This window comes from Cryptomeria japonica, chromosome 2 (assembly GCF_030272615.1).
Source record: "Cryptomeria japonica chromosome 2, Sugi_1.0, whole genome shotgun sequence".
In the NCBI taxonomy this organism is placed as follows: Eukaryota; Viridiplantae; Streptophyta; class Pinopsida; order Cupressales; family Cupressaceae; genus Cryptomeria; species Cryptomeria japonica.
In genome coordinates, this window is record NC_081406.1 from 99,342,340 (window position 1) to 99,363,015 (window position 20,676).

At 32.3% G+C, this 20,676-nt stretch overlaps 1 protein-coding gene across 1 annotated transcript; it reads left to right on the top strand.

Annotated features, from left to right (window-relative positions):
* Positions 1 to 15,063: 15,063 nt before the first annotated feature.
* Positions 15,064 to 19,929, top strand: LOC131035174 (beta-glucosidase 44). Its single transcript, XM_057966819.2, has 11 exons — positions 15,064 to 15,473; positions 15,720 to 15,778; positions 15,944 to 16,019; positions 16,255 to 16,326; positions 17,262 to 17,349; positions 17,485 to 17,737; positions 17,828 to 17,943; positions 18,272 to 18,489; positions 18,647 to 18,678; positions 19,211 to 19,313; positions 19,470 to 19,929. The coding sequence occupies exons 1-11, from the start codon at positions 15,251 to 15,253 to the stop codon at positions 19,739 to 19,741; spliced, it is 1,512 nt and encodes a 503-aa protein (XP_057822802.2). The 5' UTR covers positions 15,064 to 15,250; the 3' UTR covers positions 19,742 to 19,929.
* Positions 19,930 to 20,676: the final 747 nt, after the last annotated feature.

Consider the following 20,676-nt stretch of genomic DNA (forward strand, 5'->3'; position numbering starts at 1 on the left):
GTCTGAATACTCTTACATTTCTCAAATCTCAGATCGTGGCTTGATCTAATGATTATAGTTCATTGTTTGCGCATTATTACTTTAATTCCAGCCTATTTACCCTTATTTCAACATCTTTAATAATTCAATTCAAGGGAAAGAAGAGGCTCATCCAAGATTCCTAGGATCTGACCATTATCTAGATCTATTAGGTTTAGATCTATCAAATTCCTATCTTTCCCTAATGTATTGGTCCCTAAGTAAAAATTAGCGGTTTTCATCCTTGTTGTGGTGGAAACCCTAATTTTTCACCATTACAATATTATGTTAAAATAAATAATTATATATTTTTAATCAATTCTATATTTTTTTCAATCCATGTTGAGGAGGAACACTAATGCATGTAATGTATTCAATTTATTTTATTAGTTTAGCCAATGAGCATATAACATTAAATTATTTGAGCACTAATCCTATAGCCTATATTTAATTTTCTAACTAATTGTAAAAATGTCATTTAACATTCTTCTATTGGTTCATGTTGAGCATAGGGTAAAGTACATGTCTAATCCAATGACTCTAGTGATTCTAATGACATGAAAATGACTATATGCATCATAATAGTCATTTTCTATGTGATGGGGTCACTTAATTTGAAAATGAAAATTTTCCTTAATAATTTTTGTCGTCTTAAATGATATCTCTAACATCACTCAATTTGTTAGATATGGTGAAATTCATTGCACTCACTACAAAAATAGAAGAAACTTGATCCAATGCCTCTCTTAGTGATTTTATAATTTAATATAAATTACAAAAAAATCTCGATAAAAGAGATGGTTAATAGAAATGGGAGAATCTCGAAGATTACATTTTATTTATTATTAGTAATAAGATTTTAATTTTAATTTCTATTATTTTATATTTAAAAATAAAATAAAAAATTTGTGACATATTAACTAATTAATGATCATTATTGTATAGAAGGAAACACTTGCTTATATAGAAGTTATATTGATTTAAGAATTAATAATACTAAATTATAATGACTTTATGCTGGATAAATATAATATGTTTAAATATTTTTTATTGTAAGGGTCATATTTGAAATGTAACTTTTGCAACAAATAAGTCTTTAAAGTTTTCATTACAATTAGACATGATTGTATGTGGTCGTGTCTAGGGCTCCAATAATTTTGCCTTATATAGTGCAATTCTATCTGTAGTGGTTGTATACCTCCTGAATATTTGCCTCTACTAAGATATTTGAATGAGGGTTAAGATAGTGTTAAAGAACACCTTTAGGAGTTTGCTATGCTAGGTTTAAAGTTTGATACTTATTGTTGTTTTATACAAATGCATGAAGAGATTCTAAGACACATGATGCAATAAAAGCTTAATTTGTAGAATTTGTAGAGCTATCACAAAAATCTCTAATTATATTATTTCTAGAATAATGATTGATTGGCTTGAATGTTTGTTCAATGATGATGTAGGATTATGATAACTTCTCAAAGACTTATCTTTAAATATGATATCTTATATACTAAATTTGAAAGTTTTTGTGCACAAATGATGATCAATAATCCAGGAATGTGAGAGGGATTTGAATTAAGGAAAATATGATCATGTACTTATGATTTTATCTCAGAGATGGAATCGTGCACCTATAATTCTTTCTAGTATAGAAAAACAAATAAAAATCAAGTTGAATCTAGACCACAAAGGTGGAATCTATGCAAGATAGGGAAATTAGTTAGGTTCTACAACTTAACACTAGAAACCATCAAGTAAGCATTGCAACAACATATTTAATGACAAGCTATAAAATAAGTAGGGAGAAGTACAAAGTACATGTGCCTTTCTCCTATATAATATCAATTGATCTTTTCATTTTATTACATGATAAAAGGGTAGAAATTTGGGGTTGGGGGAGGCAAGTGGGAGGTAGGATAAAATGTTTGCAGAAAGATTGATAGTTGGGAAGAGGACAAGGAACAAATCTTTCTTCTCTTAGTATTAGCTTATTTTTTAATTTTATAGTTAGAGCATTTAATGGGGGTTCTATTAGACCCCTCACTCTCCAATTGTAAGGATTTTTTTATGAAATTTACATCTCATATAATTAATTTTTACAACTTAAACAAATTCTTTCCAAAGAGAGGATACTACTTTAGTTACAATTGAATACTATTAGAAAGGTGTCTCAATCTTGCTCATTATATTAAGATTAGAGATAGTGTATTTTTTAGGATAGAGAATATGAAAAATAATTTTTAGGATGTAGAGTTTGTTTTGGCCAAAATAAACATTTCAAGTTGTTTTTAACATCACATTCAAAGATGATATGCATTTAGATATCTTCAATCTTTATAATTTTTTAAAAAAGAGGACCAATGACTTGATCAAAATTTACTACCTCTAGAAGTTGGGCCTCCCATATGACATGTGTTATGACATGTCATAAGGAACCTTTGAATGAAGATAGTGGAACCAAAATGTATGCCAAATGATGAGGATTATTACGAACTTATGGTAGGTGGATGGAATATGCTATTTTTACCTTGTGGACTCATCTTGGGATTGTCTATCTTACTTATTAGGTACTTGAGATGGAGTTTGTGATAGTGAATTTTGAAGCTATTGTTATACTACCAAAATTATTCTAGATCTATAGTACTTTGGTGTTACTCCTATACTATACGAGTGTTTATGTAACATTTGATTATTGAATATTATATTGAGTTGTTTTGGAGTGTTGTATTTTTCTCTTGAGAGGTTTTTCCTCACATAGATTATTGTATTATGGTGTATTCTTTTTTTTTTTTATTTCCTTATAATTGTTGGATTGGATGAAGGGACCGAAATAATGAGAGCGGGGGGGGGGGGGGGTGAATCAATATTCTCACAAAAATTAAAACTTTTACTGAACTTGAACTTTCTGACCAAATATGCTTAACACACATGAAACAACAAACATGAAAAACACAGACACAAAAGGAACACCTAAATTTATATGTGGAAAGCCCAAATGGGAAAAACCACAAAGAGTGTTAACTCTCAAGAGAATATAAATAGTTATATGGTGTTTTACAAAAGGGTGGCTCACTATTAGATTACAAAAACAACTCACTATTAGACTGCTCACTGTAACAAAACAAAAGATGGCTAACTGTCAGAATGCTTACTGCAACATAAAAGGTTGAACTGCAGAGGATTGCATCTCCAAATTCAAGAGATCAATTCTAGGATTAAGCTCAGATCACAAACCACAACCCTTACATCAGATCCGGTGAAACATCTCTATACAATTGTCCTACACTAGGTTCAGTGAAGGACTATTGCAACACTAACTACACTCTAACTCTGCACCAACTGCCTTTGTTGTTTGTAGCTCACACTTCACACTCTGTTTCTCTGTTATCTTCATTGCCATGTCTCTTTCATATACACATATTCATTCCATCTTTTACACTCATGCATCACATGCTTCTACATATATACCGAGGGACATATACACGAGAATAATGTGTTGGCCTAGCTCAACACATTATCCAATAAAATATTGACCAAATCGGCCCCCACAAGATATCAACATGCTTCTTTTTACATAATCCATTCACCAATGCATATACCATGATTATTGGAATGTGAGAGGGTCATCCAGACCCATAGATACTGACACGTTATCACAAAAATCAAGCATAATGTCTCCAAACAAATTCCACACATACCAAGTGTACTTCAACACAAAACTTGAAGAGATACAACTGACATGACCAAAACCGCTGATACCAAGACATGAGCAAACACAATACAAAATTTCAAAGATAGGGATCTTCTAGACATCACTCCATCTTACTGCATTACCCCTAGTACCAAAACACACAACACCTGCTCATTTACACATACCGACTGCATACAACATCTAGAGAAAACCTGATAATAATGAGTTGTGTATAACTTATCCTGACCAAACCAGATAACTGAAGTGTCCTCAATATATTGCATACACTTTCTGGTCCATACCGAATAACTAGTTTGACATCAATGACAACAATATTCACACATTAACAATAATATATGGTTAGTTAATTAATTGCATATACATCTTCTCATAGATTAGTGTAGGAAGTTTATCGGATGCACCTTTTTTCCTTTCAAATAATCCCACCTAAACTCTTCTAGTTTGAACACCTCTCCAATTTCTCATTCTCCTCCTACAAGACTATTGCACTTCCATCTTCACTTTACATTTTTATAGTTTTAGTGTCTCACCTCCTATCTCCTCTTATAATGCCTCACCTCTTATCTCCTCTTATAATACAACTACTCTACCTTCTTCATCCCGTCACTTTCTTCCAACTCTGATTTATATCTCCTAAGATGCAAACACTTCTTCTCCTCTCCTTCATCTTCATTCTACTACTCTCTAGCTTGAATACCATTCCTCTATGTCCCCAAATTCACTTGAAAGGTTGCCACTTCAACATACCTAACAATAGTAAGATGTCACTTAGGAAAATTTAAAGCTTAATTTACAACATAAGAAGTCAATCACTTTACCACTTATCCACAACCCCTTTAAATTAACAACAATTCTGTTAATCATAAAATAATTCTATGTAATATTTATTTGTAAAAAGTTATCCAATATACTATTAATCTTGCAATAAAATTATAATATTTTCAGAAGACAAGATTGTCTACTAAATCTGATTTACAATAATCATATATATATAACTTTATACATCAAAAGATGACCTAACATAAACTTAGCCTCTTCAAAATTAATCTCAAGCTTTACCTTTTAATTTAATTTTCAACCTCACTTTTAAAATATAAATAAATTCTTTACCATTATGTGAAGATAAGAGTTGCGATCTCTACAAGTAAGTAGGTGTTTATGATAGTTGAATAGGTACACGCATGAAATGCTCTTCTCCTAAGAATGTTTCTATGTTGGTCCCATGTGAGGGTGAGAATGAGATCCTTCCTTCTGGAAAGGTTGATGTCTATCTAAGTACTAGCTTATTAGTGGTTTTAATTTTTTCTAAAGACCTTGGTGTGTCCTTGCCTTAATGTGTTACTTTTACTCTTAATCAAATGGGGCTCGTGGATTTGGGTGGGAGGTCCAATTCTTGGACTTATGTGGGCAACAACAAATAAGGTTTTGGCCTTATTTAGTCATGCTCCTAAAAATGATTTTTATTAATAATAATATTAATATTAATGTCCCCCACTTTATTGTGGAGGCATCTTTCTATAGGCTTCAAAATAACTCTTGGTAAGTTTGCTAGTGTCATGCCTAATATGGTCCATGTAGTGAGAAGGTGGGCTTTAAGGAAATAGAGACCATTATACCTTATTAAGATTTTGGCTCTATCTCATGGCTTCTTGCTTTCATTTTTTATGTGTGATAAGTATATTAGATATCTTATTGGTGGACCTTGGTCCATTAGATGTTTGGGGTTGTTCTTTAGGAAACCTTGCTCAATCCTATGAAAAAGGAATTTAGCAGGTTCCCATTTCACTTTGGTTGATTGTTCTTCCATTAGAATACCAAGATGATGAGTTAGAATACCAAGATGATGAGTTTGTGATGAGTATTGTCAATGATATGGATAAGTCATCATCATTGGCCCAACAACTTGTTCCAAAAAGTGATTGTTGTTTACCAAGTTCTTGTGCATGAACATTAATAAGGGTAAGAAGCTTTTGTGTTCTATCTTATTGAATTTAAAGTTTAGTGTTTGGAAGTGAAAGATTGAGTTTTAGGTAGCATCGAATGTATGCCGAATCTATCCAATGGCTTGTCACTCAATTATTTTCTTCCTTGGTAATATGAGAAAATAGGATGTTGTATCAAAGAAAGGAATTAAGGAGATACCTCAATATAAGTATGTGAGGTTTGCAAATATGTTTGTTAGCTATTTTTAAATTCTATTGGTGAGAAGACATGAAAATATTTGAAGTGGAGGAGGTTGTTTGGTGGGATGGTGGAGAGAATCCTTTGTGAGATAATCAACATTCTTCTAGTAGTCAATGCATTCCATGAAAGGAAAAAATCTTGGAGGTGACACATCTTTCTAGTCATTCAATAAAGAACATCAAATGATCCTTCAAAAGCTAATGTGAGTATTTCAACAACTAGAAAAGGAAAATTGAATGTCCACTCTAGAAACTCAATGAAAATAACTATACCATGTACTCAAAATTGTTTTGAGTTCTTGGATTTTAAACTTCTTGATTGGTCTCTTAGTCTTGTATGTCTTGTCTTGATTCAGTGATGCTATTTGTTTTGTGAGTTCTAATTAGGTTTTGCAATGTTTGTGTTGCTTGTTTTGATTATTGTTTACTGGATACTTCATGGGACTCCTTTATCTAGCCTAGTTTATGTAGAAGCTGTATATATATATATATATATATATATAATTCTTTGGTCAAATTATGATACACAATCTAAACAATGCAACATTTTGATTTCAAATATTAAATTTATATGCATTCGTTTTTATTTATTTATTTTTCTTTGTATAATCTATATTTAAAATACTATTCTTGAAATTACATTACCTTTGTATGATTATTAGGGAACAATATGAATTATAAAACTTCATCCCAAAATTTCTTACTTAATTTAGAATTTATTTGATAGGGTGTTTTAAATATAATTACATATAAGTTTAAATATTTATATTACATTTAATTTAGTATTCAATTTTTATTGATGTTTGACTATATGTATTTTCACGTAGTCTTATCTATTGTATCTTATCTTCTTTGCACTTGTAATAACTCACATCTTTCTACTACCTATACATTATTTATTTTATCTATGTTGATACATGTTCTTGTACAATCATTTCATATTTTGAGATTTGCACTTTGACATGAATGGTCATTTTTGAGCTATTTTGGATCAATCTTGAGGTGTTCAAATTGTAAAGGATGGGATTTGTCACCCTCAAGATGATGAACCTCAAGGGACAAACCTGCCTTCACTCTACCTCACTTATATTGGCGCTAAAGGTGAGCCAGGAGATACTAAGCACAAAATGAGATAAATTACCAACAAAAAAAGTTGTCGAAGGACCTTGCTAAGCCTTTGTCCCAAGGACGAGCACGCGAAATTGGGACACCAACACAACGCACTGGTGTCTTGTACATACGAAGTACAGAGACTGTACGGAAATGACAAATGTGACTACACTATTAAATGAACGAAATAAATGACAAACTAAGCTAAGAATATGAAATGTATGACACTGAAATAAAATAAGAAAAGGGGAGGGAGAGCTTACAACTAGTCCATGATCGAAGCCTCCAACAAGATAAGTTCACTCCTTCGATCACAAACCTGCACACAACCAAAGAGAGAAAATGTTGGGGGTTGTGTTTAGAGGCCGACCTTAGTCAAACCCCTGTTTCGGTGTTACCATCTCCACAGACAACCTAGATAATAACAACAATGAAAGATAAAAACGATAAAGATAAAGAGACACAATTACGATAATAGATGGACTGAGATGAGATATTATGAATGTGTAAATAGACCAAGAAGAGTGAGTAAACTCTCTCCAACACTTTTGAAGACAATATTGTGAGTTCTTCAAGAGGCTGCAACAATGGTGGTCTCCAAGATGCTAGAAAACTTGTATGAGATTAAGAGAATGGATGCCAAGAGCTCAAAATAACTCTGAATGATCAAGAAGTCCCAAGAAAGGCTAGAAACGTGAAAGATATAGCCTCCCAGGTGAATCTCAACTTTGGTGGCTATGGACAGAGGCATTACAAAATCCTCTAGATGCAGGTGTAACGCTCAGACGATCACTTGTGGGCTGACATAATCGCGAGACATGAGCGCGGTGTGAGTGCGACACGCTAGAGTCCCATGCTCAATCGGTCACCATGGTCAATAAAAGACAAGTTCCAAGCTGATAGGGTGATCCATGCGGCTAGAAGGACAAATACAACGATGCATGATCTCCATCGACTTGGAGTGAAGATGCTTATGTGACGTGGATTTGCACAGGATGCATTAAATCCGTAACTCTTATTACTAGTCATTGTGGGTCAACTTGACACATATGCAAACCTCTTGCTATTTGCTTGCATTTAAAGACATTCATTGTGTAATCAATTCATAAATGATCACAACTAGAAATCATAAACATACACTTCAATTTTTAAAATAACTTTGTAACCCTTATTACTAACCATTACGGGTCGACTTGACACATGTGCATATTCTCTTGCTATGTGCTTGTATTTGAAGACATTAATGTGTAATTAATTGATAAATGATCACAACTAGAAATCATAAGCATACACTTCAAATCTAAAATGACAAATGTAAGAATACGAGTCTACATCAAAATCATCTAATAAGTCTCCATAATTAAGAATGTTGTCTTCAATTATTCACCTAAAATTATAATGCTGATCCAAAAACAGCTTGACTTAAAAGAACACGTCCCTTGTGATCTTACAACTTCTTCCAAAGCATTTTGAAATAACACATTCTTATAAACATTCAATCACCAAAAATCCAAATAATCCGATTTTTAAGAGCTCATCATTTTATCAAGACAATCCCCCATGAATTACATGTCAATTCCATGGCAGAGTTCAATTTCACATGCTTGGGGTTGGACCCAAGAGGCTGGAGATTAATTCAATCAGATTCTGAATTCATTCTAACAACAGCTAAATGCATCTATTTAAATTTAATTTAGAAGTATTTATTTATAATTATCCACTTAACTATTTAATTAAATGATTATTGTTTATATGAGATTATTTAATGAGTGACTTCACTTTGTACGAGGATGACGATATCATGCCCTCCTCACATAAAGCAATGGAATAATATAATATTTAAAAAATTCCTCAACTTGGACTTCCGTGGGCCCCACCATGTTGAAAAAACATTAATAAGTCCAAGAGAGGTAATTTTATTTAAATATATTAAGTTCTTTAATAAATACGGATAATGTGAGATTATATTTTAAAGTGAGGTCCACTAAATGGGGAATGAAATAAACACTTGACCTTAAAAAGAGGAAATAATTATACTACAATAATGATATGTAATATTTTATTTTTTTTAAATAAAAATAATAATGATTATACCACAATAATAGTAGAGTTCTACGAGAGAAAATATATTTCAATTCATCAATTTCAGTGAAATATAAAACAAATCATATGCAAATCTAATGCATCATAATAGATTGCTTAGATTTGCATAGTTGTTCTTTTACACTAAGCAATCTATTATGATGCATTAGATTTGCATATGATTTGTTTTATATTTCACTGAAATAGATGGGAGAATATGCATAGTTGTTCTTTTACATTCACTATGATTTAGTTTTGGAATATTTTATTTTGACATTTAATTTGATTTCTTTTGTATATAAGCTGATATATATTTAAATCCAATTTTGTCAATTTATCTTAATTATAATGGTTTAGGTTAAATTTTTATTATATTCATTCTTGTATTGTGGATCAAATTATAAGTGCATTCTGTTTTTTGGATAGAATTATGTTTGGAGTCACGTCCTCCTAATTCAAACATGTTTTCCATTTATGATGAGATAATAGTTCATCTACTTTGACCATTATCTATCAATTTGTATGTCAAAATATTTGAATTACAAATTTAAGGCGAAGAATATTAGTATACATGATGGATTATTATTTGAAACCTAATTCAAATCATTATCAAGTAGTTATAAATAGTAATTGTATCATACATTAAGTGACGCTACAATAGGCATTCTACATTGACATGTCTTGTGCATCTTCTAATACTATAACACTAATTAAGGGCTTGATTAGGAGTCAATGAAGTTCCATGCTTCACTACTATTACAACATATCCTTAGATTCTCTTAGTATCACTAGATCTCAAATAAGATATCATTCACAACTACACAATTTTTTGTAATATATAGCAACAAAAGATAAAATTATGGCTTGATCAACAAGATATTTCTATCAAACATGATTAGATCCTAATACAACTAAAAAGACAAGGACTAATTAGTGATATAATTAGTAATAAAAATATGATATGTAATACCGAATTCAATTGTTTTTAATTATATAAGCAAATGAAGGGCCTTGATCCCTTAAACAAAAAGTAGTTAACACAGACACCAAACAACTACTAGCCTAGAAACAACCAAAAGCATTAGAACAAAACCCCTTACAAAGTATCCCTTATACAATAAAAGACCTCAATGACATAACTACCATAAGCATAGAGAGTCATTATCCAAACCATCATACAAAAATATCAACATCCTACTAGTAATAAACATAAGGAGCCACACATGCCTAAATAAGTTCCAACTGAAACAACAATCCATCCTAACATAATATAAAAGCAAGGCCATACAACCAAAATGGGTCCAACAACTAGCTAAAACTAAGAGACAGAAGAATCAAAGCATAGAACTAGTTTTTGGAATTAAATATAAGTCTCCAATTTTTAACCAACTTTTGCATGTTGTCCTTCCAATCATCTTGTGGGTCAATGTTGCATTGAGAATCTTGTTACTTGCCCTCACTATGCCCTTCATTCTTCTTAAACCACTTTTATATCTAACTCTGACCCGACATCGCACCCATCACTGCTTTGCGCATGATACCATCTGTGATCAGGGTAAGAGATTTTACTACATTTTCTAGGTTTCTCCTACTTTCTCTGGGTTCCTCAATTTTGGTCTCAAAATCCTTTAACCTAACCTGCATATCCGCCACTTGCACTTTACTTGTTGAATGCATCTACATAGCTACATATTTTACACCAAAATAAATAACTAAACAAACATATCTTAATGCTTCATTTTAATTATCAACATCTCAACTCAATGTTAATTTAAAATTTAATTGTATTAAGTGTTCTATCATTATAAAGATTATCTAAATCAATTGATAAGATCTATAAAGATTATCTAAATCAATTGATAAGATCTTTAATAGAAAGCAAACCAACTAATAAGATTTCACGAGAGATTTTAAAACATTTTTTAAAGTAACTTCAAATGTGTTAGTACTTTTAAATTATGTATGTGCCTTAATTATGGTCCAAGCTATAAATTAGTCAAATGGACCTCACTAAAAAGTGTCTTCTTCCCACACTTGCAACACAATAAAAAAAGTGTTCACGAGGAGATTTGTACGCATTTTTGAAAGTATGTGCATGGAACATGATTTGAGTTTTTAAAGGAGTCAAAAAGAGATTATATTATATTTACCATTATTAAATCAAGTTAAATCATCTACTTTCTTTGAAATAATTATTATCTTTTATTAGAAATGTTTTTAAAAAAATATTATTAAACAAAATTAAAAGAGTTTATGTAAAAGTTTATAATAAAATAATTTATTAATTTACATAATAAAAGAATTCATAATATATCATAATAATGAATATATTATTTTATTTTGGAGAAATCTTTTAGCTTAAATATTTGGTAAGGTTGTGTTAAGGCTTTGGGCTTGTTTCATGTAGGTCCAAGGTTCAACTCTTGTCGGCTAGATTTAATTGGCAACTGAATTGTTTGAAACCGCTCAATTGTCTGTAGGGGACTAGTCTTGCCTCAACTTGCCCCTCTGTGATCCCAACTTGACAATAAAAAGTAAGCCCAAGGCAAGGTCTCATTGTAATCAATAGGTTGAGATGTAGGGATAGCCCGACGTTACTAAAATAAATAAAAAATATTTTATTTTAAGATGATTTATTTATTATGTATGAGATTTATAAAAAAAAAAATTTACTTTAGATCAAGGTTTAGTTTTGATGATCAATTATATCTAGCAAACACTTTTTAGTGCCAGTCAATCTTTATTATCACCCTTGACACATATGCTTGTATAATTTTTAATACACTAATAAAAAATATCAAATTGTAGCGAGTCAATTAATGATTTTATGAGCAATATTAGACCTGAGAAAGATATCAAATAAATTTTACAAATATTTTTAAAAAAATACACATTATAGCATGCAAATCAACATGTCATCAAAAGCAATCAAAACTCTTACAAATTCTATAAATCATATGAAACTGATTATTGTAGGAGAATGAGATATCACAATATCCAAACACCTATAACAACAACAAAATACAATTTAGAACAAATGTTACACTTCTAAACAAAATTGGGTACATTGTAAATCTCATCATCACATTGCTCAATTTCACCCATACAACATAAAACGATGCTACAACAAAAATAGTCAATCTAAGTTGTATTAAAAAAAGAAACAAATTGCACACACACTAACAAACATTTCTATAATGAACCTAGAAATCAAACTACAAAATTCAGACCCGCACACAATATTGCGCTAACTCTATAACTAATCTACACATTTTGATTAAGCTCCATTGTACTCCTTGAGTGAGAATGCCTTCCAAAATCAAACAAAGTGTTTCATCCCATGCCCTAAAAATTCATGGGGTTACATTCATAAGCTATAATTCTCTATAGGTTTTTGTCCACAAAAGATTATTACAGAATGAATTGTTCATACAATGCAAGATTGAGAAGATAAATTGGCAAAAGATCCCTTGAAAATATTTAGACTAAATTTTTTAGAAAAATCGTATGTATGGGTGCCCAAAAAGTCCAATGACACATTTGGAGGGAAATGATAATTTAAAAATTGTTTTGAAATCTCCACCTTATCCGATTGCAAAATGGTCCGTGTCCTATGCATGCCTCAACAGGCAAAAGATGAAATCATTTGAAAATAGCTTATGATGGAGAAGTTACCTCATGGGAAAATCCAATGGCCCCTTTAGTGTAATTTGAATATTAATTAATATTTAATGACCCAAACTGCCATTAAAAATATAAGCTAAAATAGGACCAATAAATATTAACAGAATATTTCCTAACCACGTCACCTTAGTTTATTGAAAATATGGAAATTGAACTAAAGTATATCAAACCGAAAATTCAAATGGTTTGGAACATCACACAAATCATTTAAATGTATTTTAATAATTATTATATCTATTGGTTATATAAATTTGATGGTTGTATTTACAACTTAAAGTTAAGAAGAAGTGATAATAAAAATTTATATTTCTCATTAAGTGAGGGATAGGGGATGCTCACTCTTTGTTATTACTTCATAAACCTTTTTTATCCATCACACTAAGGTATGAATATAAAATGAATAGAGAATAGAGCTCAAACTTTGGTTTGTGTGTTTCCACTCTAATCAACAATATGTACTAAGAATTATGTTTAAGGATGACTATTAAGTGATCAGGTTTCTAAGACTAAAAAAGAAAAAAACCTTTTTTGAAGTTTTGAACAGTATTAAAGAAGATTATGAGGGATGCAGGCCTTGTTTTAGTTTTACCATGCTTTTAGAGGAAATCCTCTCGACAAAATTATCAATTGAAGTAAAAATTTCAAGTCATTCACAAAGATTATTAAATTCTATGATAAGTAAGACAATATCAATTGAGGATTCAAACGACATGAAATACTTTTGTAACAAACTGTTGAGGATGCTTTAGGAGAACCATTTTCTTGTGCTTTCAAACTATTAGCATCGACAATAGCTACTACCTTGTTCAAGTTTGAGGCTATTTAAAGACTACATTTGTTTGAAGGCGAGAAAAACAAAAGGATAACGATAAATGTGGTGAATCTATATTAATTGTTGTTTGTAAAAATAATTTGAAATGTGATAAATAAAAGACACACACAAACTAAGCATATTGCAATTATGTGCTCGACACTTCTGTTTTTGTAGTTATGTTTTAAGACTAGACCCTTATATTGGACTTATGGATGTGCCTCTCTACCACCCTCTCTTTTTAATATTATAGTTCATTCTTTTTAAATAAATAAGTGTGTCTGATTCTATTGATATATAAATGTATAAATTAAAAAAACGGGTGGGTCACATCCCAAAGTTCACATGGACAATACCTTAAAAGCAACTAAAACAACAACAAAAAGGCGCTAAACAGGGAGAGCAGCACAATGAAAGGTGGGGAATATTGATCGTCCAATTTACTTCATACATCAACAATCTATAAAATTATATATATATATATATAACAAGAGCATCTAAAACCCTATTTTTACTTAGTAAAGACTGACAGATGGAAACAAGGGACTGCTCGTCTTGCTGCAGTGATGTTTAATAGAGTATGCCAAATAACTTTGGGCTTGTGGATTCATTCAAAAGAATATGGAGCCAGACATTTGGAGTCATTGGATGCATTTGTGGACTTCAAAATCTCCAAAACTACCTAACAGTCAGATAAACTAACTACTATTCACAGAGAAAGTGGAGTGTACTAATTTGTCGGTTGCTTATCATGATCTCTAGATTTCCCTTTCGATCAAAGATTTGCTTGTCTATTTTCTGCATGCTTATCCTTATCCTCTCGTTGCATGGAAAATTTAAAAAAGAAACGTAAATCATGTAGCTACAGGGAATTAAAATTTCGCCAGCTCTGATAACAGTTTATTGAAGATTTAAAGTAATCACAGGATTTCGGGCCCGAGGAATTCGAGGCAGAAACAAACAAAGTAGCATTTATAGAATTGGGAAATTGAAGGCTATAAACAAACAATGCAGGAGTCTTGTCTTAATTTGTCACGTACAGTGGGTCTCCACGTTCTCTAACTTTTTTTCAGAATTGTGGTAGGTAGAAGAAATGTGTTCTATTTTTTTTTTAAATGATTTCCATTTGTAGATTGGTAAAAGTTAAAATCTGTATGTATTCTTGTAACTACTCAAATAAATTTGTTTGTTTTTGATTGGTAGATAAGTAGGATCATTTATTTTCAAAAAATTATGAAAAAATAAATCTTTATACCAAGATCATTTATTTTTAATATTCAAACAGAGCCCACCATTGATAAATCAACTTCAATCGCTCCATGTATTAAAGATCTATCACAGAAAGTAATCGAAATTTGATGTTTCCATAATAAAATTCAAAAACATTACTGAGTTTAATATTTTATAATATTGTGTTTCCTACAATTCTTGGAATTGCCTTTCCAACTATAAAATTCAAATTTTGGGATCTATTCCCATTTGACTTTAAGGTTTGAGCTGATCACCTTTAGTTTTACAATGGGTATCATGCCATTTGATAATATCCATTGAATATTACTAGGCTGCTAATGCGGTTTTCCCTATTTAAGGAATCTTAAAGTGGTGGAGTTCTTCAAGCTGAAGCTCAAGTGATGAGCAGAGCAGGAAGTTGAGATGGGAAAGATGATAGTTTTTCTTTTGCTTTGTATGTGTTTCTGCATTGCAGAGCCCTTGGATTGGGAGACAGCTAATGGGATCGACACAGGGGGGCTGAGCAGAGCCAGCTTTCCTAAAGACTTTATTTTTGGCACTGCTACTTCAGCTTACCAGGTTGAGGGAGCTGCAAGCACTGAGGGACGAGGACCCAGCATATGGGATGCTTTTGTCAAGATACCAGGTATAATCTAAACTCTATTCTACCTTTTTCCTTTTTGGCTCGTTACTGATCTTATTTGGGATTGAAATTCTGCTGCAAAGTTGAATGTACCCCATTTTGAATACTATAACCAGTACCAAAAGGAGTTTGAGTTGAAGCCGGTTCACTATTCGATGTACCCTGTTTGCACCACATTTTTGCAATTTTACCCCAACACTGTGGGCACTCCTCCTTGATTCTGATTTTCTGCTCCATTACTTGTTGCAGGTACCATAGCTAAAAATGCCACTGCAGAAGTTACGGTGGATCAGTACCATCGTTACAAGGTATATATGAGCTGTTGTAATCATGTTTAGTTTTGTTCCCAAACTAATCATGTTCGGTATAAGCAGGTTTATATCATGTAGATGGGTTATTGATCCTCTGTTCCCGAGAAACTAAATGCTAAATTTCTTTAATTCTGAACTTTACTGCAACTATTTGATGTGCAGGAAGATGTAGAGCTGATGGTAAAGATGAACATGGATGCATACCGTTTCTCTATATCCTGGTCGAGAATTTTTCCAAGTAAACATACTAATGGGTTTTTTCTTTCAGTGCCAGATATGGTCATTGTGGCTAAGATATTGGAGCTTTCCCAATTTAAATGTAGCTATTTCTTTCTCCAGAGTCGAATGGAGAGTCGCCATTGCATTCTTTTAGGATTCTATTACAATATTTTTTTAAGAAAAGCACATAAATTTAATCTTTTGGGTTTCAAATGTTTTGATCCTTGCTGCTTTTTAATTTTCTAATGATACAGAGGGAACGGGTCGAGTGAATTATAAGGGTGTCGAGTATTACAATAATCTCATAAACTATCTACTTGAAAGAGGTACCAGATGTAGCATAGAGTTGTCATGTTCATTGTATTTCCACATTTTCAATATCCTTTAATTATTATGAATCTCCTTGATGCAGTAGAATATCTTAGAAATCTGTGATATTTGTAAATCTTCCTGCTGTCTATTCCTGCAATTTTGAACTTGAGGTGGTTGTAGTTGTTATGGTAGTTTCAATCCTGGTGGCAGTCTCTGTATAATTTAATACTTCTTATCAAATATAGAGGAAAATGCGATTTAATGATACATCTAGCAATTTACTGTTTTCTCTCGCTCACTTTCACATGACACACAGATGCACATGTCTGCCTGTAAATAATATGAAAAATCACAAGTAAAATAATGATAGTTTGCAAAAGGTTGCTTCTGAAATCAAGCTGCATATGTCTTTGTATTGACATTTCAGATCACATTTCATTCAGCGATCCATATAATCAGAAAAAAGTAGAGTTTTGGTATTGACATTTCAAATCAAATTCAGCAATCCATAATCAGAAAAGGGAGACTCTTGTCGGCATTTGGTTCATTTGTATTTGTAATTTGCAGGATATATTATTAATATTATATAAGATTACCATTGTTAACAAGAAACTGTGTGAGAATACTATTTTATGTTCTTAATTATCCCTAGTTGGATCTTCAGAGTGGTTATCTGGTTCCAAGTGTATAAGATTGACACTAAGAAATGCTGCAAATCACTATTTTTCATGGTCTAGAATTGTTCTCTTAGTTTTGGGCTATTTTTTTAACAACTTATTAATGAGTTTGTATTTCCAAAAGTTTTCTCGTGTTCAGTTTGTTCCAGCAGCTTGCACTCTACAAGAACATTTATGGCTTTGGTTGCCTGATCTCCTAATTTTATAATTTAACAACCTCACCCTGCAATTTGGATTGTGGTTGAATCCTTAGTAATTTTTTCTTTGTTCAGGTATCACACCCTATGCAAATCTTTATCATTATGATTTACCAGAAGGTCTTGAAAAAGCCTTTAAAGGGTTGCTAGACTTCAAAGTTGTGTAAGTTACTTTGGAATTTGTCTTTTTTAAAAGATCTGTCAGCCGATCTTGTACAGTGATTAATTATTCTTTCCTTGCAAAACTTTGGATCTTGAGTTTCTGTTATGGTGATAACTGTTTTACTATTATGCTCAGGGAAGAATATGCAAGATTTGCAGAATTCTGCTTCAAAACATTTGGTGACAGGGTAAAAAATTGGATGACATTCAATGAGCCACGTGTTGTTGCTGCTCTTGGTTATGATAATGGAATATTTGCCCCTGCAAGATGCTCTACTCCATTTGGAAACTGTACTGCAGGAAACTCTTCAACAGAACCCTACATTGTTGCACACAATTTGCTTCTCTCACATGCTGCTGCTGTACATATTTATAGACAAAAATACCAGGTGAGATATGCTACAACAATAAAAAGGCATTGAGTAACAATATTAAGCATGAATCGGCCACTTTTACCTAACTGTCTTCTCTGACCACAGGCCAAGCAGAAGGGAAAAATCGGTATTCTTCTGGACTTTGTGTGGTATGAGCCCCTTACAAATTCCACGGAAGACATGGCAGCTGCCCAAAGATCTAGGGATTTCCATATTGGCTGGTATGGATAAAATTTCCTTCCTATATATGTTACTTGTATAAGATCTATGTTTGTTCTAGTTGTCTTTGGATCCATGATTCAAACTTAAAGATACAAATTTTCATAAAGTTATCAATAGGCTTCAACCATGATTCTAGACTGGCATGGACATTCTTTACCTTCATAAGCAAATACTGTAGGCTTAGAGTCATCAAATACGAACACATGATTATTCTCTAAAATAAAGGACTTTGGATGGTTCTCAGACTTGTGATATGCTAATGAATTTTGCTTCCATCTACAATTTCCCTCAGTAGCGAGGATAACATAAATACTATGTGTTTGTCAGGTTTCTTCATCCTATTGTATATGGGAAATACCCTCAGAATATGGTGGAAATTGTTGGAACAAGACTGCCTAAATTTACAGAAAAGCAAGTCACAATGGTTAAAGGTTCAATTGACTTCTTAGGAGTTAATCAGTATACAGCTTATTATATGTATGACCCAAAACAACCCAAGCAAAATGTAACAGACTACCAGATGGACTGGAATGCAGGTTTTGCATGTAAGGTTCTGTAAACTCTGTATATTTTGAAGTTTCCCAATGGCATGTTTTGTCTATTGCATTTTCAGACATTCATTCACACATTATATGCTGCAAAATCCAGATTTCTTACATTTGAGTTCTGTTTTTACTAACTTCCAAATGTAAAACCTGACAGATGCACGTGATGGAGTGCCAATTGGTCCAAGGGTAAGATTCCTTTTTTAAATTATAAAAACAATTATTCAATCTCAGATTGCAGTTTACTGCCTCTGAAAATATTTTTCTACTGTGTATGCTAGACAAGAGTTTGTGAGGCCTGAGCTTATTTTTCATATACTAAATTTCCTTTATGCCTAACTTGATGTCATTACCACATCAGACTTTTTAAGCATAATTAAAAAACTGCTCAAAAACTCAGTGGCCATGATAAATCTATAACCAAAATGCTATTTCCTAGCCTTATTTGTGATCTAGATGGTTACTCATGGGCATTCCACTTCGCAAATCTAATTTCTTCTGATAAATAAATTCTCTTTCAAACTAATTCCTTACAAAATTGGATTTCTGTTTCTTTTAACTGTATCCAATTTGCCTTCATTCTGTTAGGAACTTTTATAATCAATCTGTAGTCAGTATAGGACCTTAACGTCCATTTAATTAAAAATACTCTGTTTTGTGCTTAGGAGATCCTGTGCACTGGGCAAGTTCTTTACATAAATAATGATTGATGATTTTGCAGGCAAATTCATACTGGCTGTACATTGTGCCATGGGGTTTGTACAAAGCTGTGACATACATAAAAGAGCACTATGGAAATCCAACTATGTTTCTGTCTGAAAATGGTAAGCATCAACCCATCTCATATAGCAGGAACATGACTATCTAAGGACTTCTTTTTGAAAAGCTTAGTTTCAGTCAAAAGCACATACCAAATTACTTGTATTTTGCTTCTATGAAAGATTATTTCATTTGCCTTACATGATGCTTCGTGTGAGCAGGAATGGATGATCCTGGAAATGTGACTTTGCCTGCTGGGCTGCATGATACGACAAGGATCAACTACTATAGGAGCTATATAGAAAATTTACAACATGCAATTAAAGATGGTGCAAATGTTGCAGGATACTTTGCTTGGTCTCTGCTGGATAATTTTGAATGGCTATCTGGGTACACATCAAGGTTTGGATTGGTTTATGTAGATTTCAAAACTCTTAAAAGATATCCAAAGATGTCTGCCTACTGGTTTTCCAAGGTTCTCCAACGCCACTAGTCACTACCTCTCTCTATTTATGTCCCATGGGTGATTACTAAAATGGAAGCCAAGCATACTTTATGTAATTCTTATGCAATGAAGGTTACCACATCTGTTGCAAAATAAGCTATAATAAGTGTAACAAGCAGTGCTGATCTTCTAAGATGCCTTATTATAAAGTTCCTATCAACATTTGATCTCTGACATATCTAATATCTTTGCCTCTATTTTTGTAGTGAATAAGAAAAAAGGAGGGCAATTCTTATGAATGAAATATGAAATACATAACTTACAACAATTTTGGAGGATACTCACAAAAACGAACCTCCAATTTGTTTCAGTAAAAATGTTTGTTAAGGTCCTCCAAGCTGCCAAGAAATGCTTGATGTGACATTCAATTTATAAAAGCCAGACAAATACTATACCAAGAGATTGCTGTCATGACCAAGGGAAAGGAGCAGGAAATTAGACAATTACACTATAGGACTCTCTTTTTAAGCATAGAAGCAGATATCTTCAAGTATAGCGATATGTCAAGTCTCGGTGGGGTTTTAATTCTTTATTTAATTTCTTGACTGAGAATTTGACTCATAAATCGCAGGTATATAGCAATTTTTTTAAATTTTTTTTCTATAAAACCCTCTGGCCAAAAGATCTCTGTTTTTTAGGGTTTTTTGGCCGCAGTTTTAGGCTAGAAGAATAGTTTCTGTCAGTTCTTGCCACTCCTTGGAGAGGATTGATCACCAAATCAGATATACTTGGCCATAATCTGACTGAAGCTCCGCTACTTCCTGTGAAACTCTCTGCCATACTGTCCAACACCCTCACATCTATCATAATTGACCTTTCTTCTAGCAAATCTTTTGAGCAAGCCAAACTGATAACAATAAGGATGTGTAACACCACTTGTCCACGTCCTCTACTTCTTCTGTGGCCTTCTCCATGCGGACTAA

Coding starts and splice junctions, on each gene's coding strand:
- LOC131035174 (XM_057966819.2), top strand. CDS start 15,251: ATGGGAAAGATGATAGTTTTTCTTTTGCTTTGTATGTGTTTCTGCATT. Junction 17,944..18,271: donor AGGGATTTCCATATTGGCTG/GTATGGATAAAA, acceptor TGTGTTTGTCAG/GTTTCTTCATCCTATTGTAT. Junction 18,490..18,646: donor CTGGAATGCAGGTTTTGCAT/GTAAGGTTCTGT, acceptor AAAACCTGACAG/ATGCACGTGATGGAGTGCCA.